Genomic DNA, 6,945 nt, shown 5'->3' with positions numbered 1-6,945 from the left:
GGCTGGCTCAGTTGGTAGATCATGCGACTCTTGATCTCTGGGTTAAATTTGAGCCCAACATCGGGTGTAGAGATTACTTAAAAATAAAAAATATATATATTAAAAAAAATAAGTAAAACCATAAAAAATTAATTTCAAAATAAGGAATGTTTCAAAAGTAAATAAATAAATCTGGACCCACCCACTCAGGGGTACAGGGGCCTGGTTCATCTCTCCCCCAGTACTGTCCCTCAGATTGGGTCCTCTCTGAACTCTGGCACATTCCAGCCCGCTTTTGGGAAAGAGAACATCCCTTTCTGCCCAGGTCCCAGTGAGACATGCATCCCAAGACCCACTCCCTCCTCCCTCCCTGGGCTCCAGCTGCTGCTTGGCCCTCCAAGAAAGGAGAGGCCCTCAGCTGGGCTATTTTGGTATCTGGGGTGGGCACCGAAAGGGCTAAGGTTACCTTGGAATGTTGAGGGCTCCCTGGGGCAGGACTATATAACCCCAGAGGGACTGCCCCAGGCTGACTCTGCTCCCTTCCAGCCAGAGCCACTGCCTTGCCCCCAGGAGACCGAAGACATGGTGAGTGAGAATCCCCCAGACCCCTCAGACCTCAGGGCAGCTTCACTTTTGAAAAGAACATAGCCGATTCCCAGTCCAGTAAGAGAAAAAAAGATGAATCCTCCCTTTCTTGGCATTACTAATGGGGATCGTACAGAATGATGGCCTAAAGGACCCAACCAAGGATAATCTGCCCAGACTCTCCACTCACAGACCTGTCCCTCTCAAAGCATCCTCTGCACCTTTCTGCACTCCCTCTTCCCCAAACCCTCTGGGACCAGCCAGGCAAGAAGTCCAACTCCCATTTTATAAATGAGGAAGTAGAGGTTCAGACAGGGTGAATGAGTAGATTAGGTCACACAACAAGTCTGGGACTCAGAGGAGACAGGCTCAGGGCACAGAGAAGGGGACTTGTTGAGAAGTCCCACTTGTTGGGTAGGATGAAGGACAGGAATTTAGGGATACAGATTTAAGCAAGTCCCCTCAGCAGAGGTCATAAGGAAGGGGAAGCCTAGAGCCAGAACAGTTGCTTTAGAAAAATGACCCAAAGAACCCTGAATCTAATCCACTGCCTCCAGAGAGGAGTAGGGATTGGCCCATAGACCCCTTTGCCCATCCCTCACCCCCCAGGCACCCAAAAAGGCCAGGAGAAGGGCGGCAGCAGAGGGCGGAAGCTCCAATGTCTTCTCCATGTTCGACCAGACTCAGATCCAAGAGTTCAAGGAGGTGAGAGGAGAAGGGAGACTGAAGGCTGACCAAAGGCACCCCCTGCTGTTCCTCCCCCCTCATACCCCTCCCTGGAATGTGCACCTGTTTGGGGGGGGGAGGGGAAGGGTTTAGAATTCCTTGCTCCCCTCCCTGCTTGGCATGTAAGAAGACAGCTGGCTGGGGGCCAGAATCTGATCTGCCTGGGATAGGGATGCTGAAGCCTGGCCATAAGGGACCTAACCCCTCCCTGCCCCTACCTTGCGCAGGCCTTCACGGTAATCGACCAGAACCGTGATGGCATTATCGACAAGGAAGATCTGCGGGACACCTTCGCAGCCATGGGTGAGCCCCTTATCCCACCCATAAAGACTCAAGACTGAGGAAGTACTGGGAATATGAAAGCTTTGGGTTTCAGCCCTGCTAGCCCCACCTTGGGCCTCAGCCTGCCCAGGCAAAAAAGTGGGTGGGATGATCTGAAATTATGGGAAGGATCAACCCTTGGCCCCAGGACCCCACTCCAGCTCCCCCCACCCTGCTCCAGGGCGCCTCAATGTGAAGAATGAGGAGCTAGATGCCATGATGAAGGAAGCCAGTGGTCCCATCAACTTCACCGTCTTCCTGACCATGTTTGGAGAGAAGCTTAAAGGTGAATGAAGTGTCTTGGGTCTAAGCCCCCAACCGCTCCTCCCCAGACCTTTCAAGGACAGACCGTTCAGGGACCCTTCCGCTTCACATGCCCTCTGACCCTGCAGGTGCTGATCCTGAGGACGTGATCACTGGAGCCTTCAAGGTCCTGGATCATGAGGGGAAGGGCACCATCAAGAAGCAGTTGTAAGTGACCCTCTCCAGCTGCTCACACACAGAGAGCCTCCTTAAATTCTTACCAAGGGTTAGGTATAAGGGAGGGAATAAGGGAAAAATTAGAACTGTGGAAATGGGCAATAGGAGTACATTTTGATAGCACATTCGGGAGGGGAAGAGCAAAAGCAGGGAGGCCAGACTGGGAGACCAGTGAGGGATCTACAGTGACTTCGGTTTTGAAGATGATACCAGGAATGACAACAAGGATGAGGTGGGAGGGAGTGGAAAGGAACCACGAAGCCCAGTCTCAACTCCCCATATGTCACCTCTCTCCAGCCTGGAGGAGCTGCTTACCACGCAGTGCGACCGCTTCTCCCCGGAAGAGGTGAGTTGGGGAGGGGCCCGGGAGACGCAGAGGGAGGGGTGAGGGGAGCGTACGCAACCGGTAGAAGACGCCCCTGAATCTTTCCCCAGATCAGGAACATGTGGGCAGCGTTCCCCCCCGACGTGGGAGGCAATGTAGACTACAAGAACATCTGCTACGTCATCACGCATGGCGACGCCAAGGACCAGGAGTAGGGGACCCTCTTAGGCCTCTGCTGGCCAATGCCTCCTGCCAGTCCGACCCCCCACCCCGACTCCTAATAAAACTCAACTGGTCTTTGTTTCTTAGCTGCGGCGCCTTCGGTGCATTTGTGGGAGAGGGGCTCAGGTGGGATGCCCGGCTGAAACACTGCCTGGCACCAAGGCAGCCCCCAACAAATGAATGAGTAAAGAGTGGCCCGGAGGCCTGGATGGGGCGGTTTCACCCGCTACTTATTCCCGCTGGGAAAGCGAAGACGCGAGTGGCTTCAGGGAAACTTTTTATTGAAGTCACAACTTGGGGGAAGAGGGGCGGAGATGGGAGTCAGGGGGCGGGGTGGGAAGCGCGGGGCGGGGCGGGGAGGGGCGGGGCCAAAGTCGGAGCTACAAACTCTGGCATTGCGGGAACCTGTTAGCCCGAGAACCCAGCGCCGGGGCGGACTTCTCAGTTTGGGGCTCTGGGATTAAGCGCCCGGCAGCCAGAGGCTCGGGGATTGGACAAAAGACGGACTGAAGGCGGAGCCGAGGTAAAGCAGGGCCGGGGCGGGGGCCTCAGAGTGCGTCCGACTGCTCGCCCTGAGTCTGGCTCTGCTGCATCTGGGCCTGCATCTTCTCCAGCATCTCCTGCATGCGGCGCAGCTGCGCGGGGCAAGATTGCAGGCGGTGGGACCGGGCGAGGCCAGAAAGGGACTTCGCAGAGGACTTGGGTTCTTGGTCGCGGAGGGGGGGTGGGAAGCGAGGTACTTGCTCACCTCTTCATCTTTCTCGCGGATCAACTTCTCGGTCTCGGCCAGAGGCAGCATGGGCAGCGGGATCTCTGTAGCGCTCTGGCGGGAAAGCTTACTAGAGGGCGGGGGGGGGGGGGAGGGAGGACAGGGAATCAAGGACGGGACCCTTGGTTGTGGGTCACAGCCGCGAGGCAGGGCGTGGGGCGAGGTTGGGAGAGTCTAGGAGGCGGGGCCTTGTCCTTCCAATGCCGTCAGCAAAGTGGGTGGGGAAAGATTCTGGGGGATCGGTCTGGATGGTGAAGGCGGGGTCCGGGGTAGTGAGGGCCGGGCCTTGGGAGCATCTAGGACTGAGCTCGGGCTCTCACCTGCGGCTGGCTCGATCACGCGCCCCAGGCCGGGCCAGGCTTTGTAGGCAGCTGGCCCGGTAGCCCTCATAGAGAATATCGTGGGTCACCTCCTTCAGGTCCTGTAGGTGTGTCTGCACCAGCATCCGTCGCAGGTTCAGGAAATCGCAGTGATGTGGGTTCTCCACTGAGGGGCGGACCGGCGAGCGTCAGGGAGCTTCTTGGCCGAGTCAAGTCTGCCCGGAGTCCTGCCCCCACTCTAGGTGAGGGTCTGCAGTCCAAGGACCCCTCTTTTGATTCTTAAGACCCCCGGGACCGGAGATCGTCCCAACTTCATATGTTGGGTGCTGTTAACTCAGCGGCGTTCTGGGCTCCCTGTTGGCCTCAGAACGCGTGCCCCACCTTACTCACCCTCCACAGTGCCCCAGGAGTAGCGGCGTCCCCTCACTGGACGGGTCCCACCGTCCCTCACTACCTCGCAGGAACCGACGACTGCGAAAGGGATGCTTTCCTGGAGGGCAGAAGTCAGGGAATCACCGTTGGCCCCTCCTCGCCAGAAACCTCTTTGTCAGCTTCCACCAACACCTCCTTCTCCCCTGCCCCTTCCTCCTTTTGCCTCTGCACCTTCATCTCTGCATCCTGCCTCTTGAAGTCTTCGTCCTCATCAGAGTCACAATCGGGAAACTGGTAGATGTTGATCTCCTCCTCCTTCAACTGGTCCCGGATCTGGGAGCAGACACAGAGAGAAACACAGAGGCTGTGAGCAGCAGACATTGCCTGGTGGGAGACAGTGAGATACAGGTCCCAGGTGGTCAGAGACAGAGAGAAAGACATGAAAGACAGAGATGGTGAGAGGTGGACATATAGGATACCCCAAACCAAAATCTCAAAGGGGTGCCTGGCTGGCTCGGTCCGTGGAGCATGTGACTCTTGATCTCGGGGATTGTGAGTTTTAGCCCCATGTTGAGTGTAGAGATTACTTAAGTCATTGGAGTGGGGGTCATTATCCTGGGGCTGGAGGGCTATCAAGAGTGATCATATCTTTGCTGCCACTCTCAGGCCTTAGCAAAGCATCCAGCCCAGGGGTTCCATTCTGAGCCTCCAGAGACACAGCTCCTTCAGTCAGCTTACTCCCCATCTTCCTCAGGAATTTTCTCCCACAGACTAGCCTGACACATCATGCTTCCAAAAGGCTAGCCCAAGATCAACGAAGTCAAAGCTGAGTTCGGGTTTGATGGCGACTTTTGGTTTCATGTAGGGCCAAAGGTCAGAGGTCACCAGACCTACCCTCTGCTTGAGGGCCTGGGTTTCCTTAGGCATCAGGGCATCTGCTTTGGCAATGACTGGGATGATGTTGACCTTGTCGTGCACTGCCCGGAGAAAGGCCACATCTAGGGGACGGAGCCTGCACCGAGGGATTTGGTCAGGGTTCAGTCTTAAGCCACTGAGACCCTCCCCCACCCCTCCCCAAACACCCCAGCCCCCCAGGGTATCCCCCCAGACCCTCGGCCAAAGGGTGAGATGAAGTAGAGGCAGCAGTGGACGCGGGAGTCCTGAATGTTCTTCCGGTTCAGGCCACTCTCATCCCTAAGATACTGCTCAAATTGCTCCTCAATAAAGCGCACTACAGGCAGCCAGCTAGGGTATGGGAGGAGAGAGTACAGTCAGAGATGAGGGGCCACAGCATAGGGAAGGGGCCAAGGCTAGCCAGGACTTGGGGGGGGGGGCAGGGGGACTTGTTTCTTTGGCTCCAACTAAAGACATCAGAGGAGATTGGCAGGGTGTCAGGAAACACTGGGCACTTTGGCTGCATGGACACCAGAAACAGACCCCACCTTTTGGGGAGGGCAGGGGCAGAGCAGACCAGCCCTGTAACTGATCCCTTAGTCTTCATAGAGTAGCCATACCGGGAAGCTTAGCCCCCGCTCCTTCCCCTGCTCCTCACCAGTCTGAGCAATCCACTGAGTCCCCAAAGCCAGGTGTGTCCACCAGGGTCAGCTTCACCTTTATACCCCCCTCCTCGATCTCCACGCCCCGGCGCTCAATGGTCAGCGTTTGTGTCAAGCGAGCTGTGAGGACAGAGAGAGGACAGGGAGGACAGGGAGCTGGGTAGGGGCCTGAGACAGGACTGATCTCCGTTCTCAGAATCACAGTTGCCCCCAGCCATTTTTCAGGGGAGTCTCAAGAAAGCAGCGAGCTGCCTGAGTCCCCCAGAAAGTCATGGGAGACCCAGATGAAAAGAAAGAGAGTGCAGCCTGGGGATGGGAGAGACAGAGAACCTGGAGAGGACGGGAGGATCTTACCACTGGCCTCTGGCAGGTGCCGGTCCTCATAGAGATTGGTGAGAAACAGGCTGTTGATGAGGGTGGATTTTCCCAGGCCTGACTCCCCTGTAGACAGGACAGGTCCTCCTGGTCAGGTGAGGAGACAGCCAGAGTGGCTTGAGGACCCCCTCCCCCCACTGGTCCCCTATACAAAACCCATCAGACCTGCCACCATGAGTGTGAAGTCAAAGCCTTTCTTGACGGACTTGCGGTGCAGCTGGTTGGGGAGGGCGGCGAAACCCACATACTCCTTGTCCTGTTGGTGGGGGGTAGACGGTATGAGGCTGCTGGGGGCAGCAGGAAGGGCCCTCCGGTATAACCTGACCTCAGGAGCGAGAAGTCAGCCTACTGTGGGTTGGCCTGGATCTGGCTACTCTGGGGGCTGGGGGCTGAAGGCAGAGATGCCTGTATTCCTGGGCATAAGGACTCACCATGGTCCTGCTAGCTGTCGCTGCACCTGCTGTCTCTCCCCACTTCCTCTGGTGAGGCAGGAAGTTGAGTGTGGCAAAAAAAAAAAAAAAAAAGGGGGGGCGGGCAATGTAGGAAGCTGAGATGCTCAAACTGGGCCGGAGAGGTGGGGAAAGCCAAGACCAAGAATACCTGGAGTTCTCACGGGATCCCTTTGGCAACCCCTCCCCACCCCCCACCATGGGAAGCTTCAACCCCTCGGTTCTCTACACACCTTTTTCCCAAGCCCCCACTGTAGCCCCATCACCCTGGTGGGAGGTGGGTGTAGGCAGAGAGGAAGGAAGCAAGTTAGTATCTCTAGTAAGTGAGATGAAGGCTTTGACTGGGATGGTTAAAATTTTTTAAAGTTCCCACGGTCTACGTGGACCAAAAGTCATAACAAGGTTAGAGGTGGGAGGGGCCGTCAATTTTCCTTACCAGCTCAACTGATTCTTAAAAGGACTTCAA

At 56.3% G+C, this 6,945-nt stretch overlaps 2 protein-coding genes across 2 annotated transcripts; one reads left to right on the top strand and one right to left on the bottom strand.

Annotated features, from left to right (window-relative positions):
• Positions 1-317: 317 nt before the first annotated feature.
• On the top strand, positions 318-2,724 carry MYL11 (myosin light chain 11). The gene is made up of 8 exons (XM_047087802.1): positions 318-410; positions 526-564; positions 1,174-1,269; positions 1,518-1,593; positions 1,793-1,897; positions 2,004-2,082; positions 2,389-2,437; positions 2,527-2,724. Exons 1-8 carry the CDS (start codon positions 318-320, stop codon positions 2,629-2,631), a joined length of 642 nt encoding a protein of 213 aa, XP_046943758.1. The 3' UTR covers positions 2,632-2,724.
• A 178-nt stretch (positions 2,725-2,902) lies between these two features.
• Positions 2,903-6,757, bottom strand: SEPTIN1 (septin 1). The gene is made up of 12 exons (XM_047087640.1): positions 6,713-6,757; positions 6,462-6,509; positions 6,196-6,286; positions 6,010-6,096; positions 5,652-5,775; positions 5,210-5,344; positions 4,994-5,111; positions 4,331-4,432; positions 4,118-4,217; positions 3,728-3,893; positions 3,387-3,477; positions 2,903-3,273 (listed from the first exon to the last, which is right to left on the bottom strand). The coding sequence occupies exons 1-12, from the start codon at positions 6,740-6,742 to the stop codon at positions 3,187-3,189; spliced, it is 1,179 nt and encodes a 392-aa protein (XP_046943596.1). The 5' UTR covers positions 6,743-6,757; the 3' UTR covers positions 2,903-3,186.
• Between the last annotated feature and the right edge of the window lie 188 nt (positions 6,758-6,945).

The sequence above is a fragment of the Lynx rufus genome, unplaced genomic scaffold, assembly GCF_022079265.1.
Source record: "Lynx rufus isolate CCGP_SWC_20201006 ecotype Redwood Valley unplaced genomic scaffold, mLynRuf1.p SCAF_23, whole genome shotgun sequence".
In the NCBI taxonomy this organism is placed as follows: domain Eukaryota; kingdom Metazoa; phylum Chordata; class Mammalia; order Carnivora; family Felidae; genus Lynx; species Lynx rufus.
Note: the sequence above shows the minus strand (reverse complement) of the source record. Positions and strands in the feature narration are given on the sequence as shown.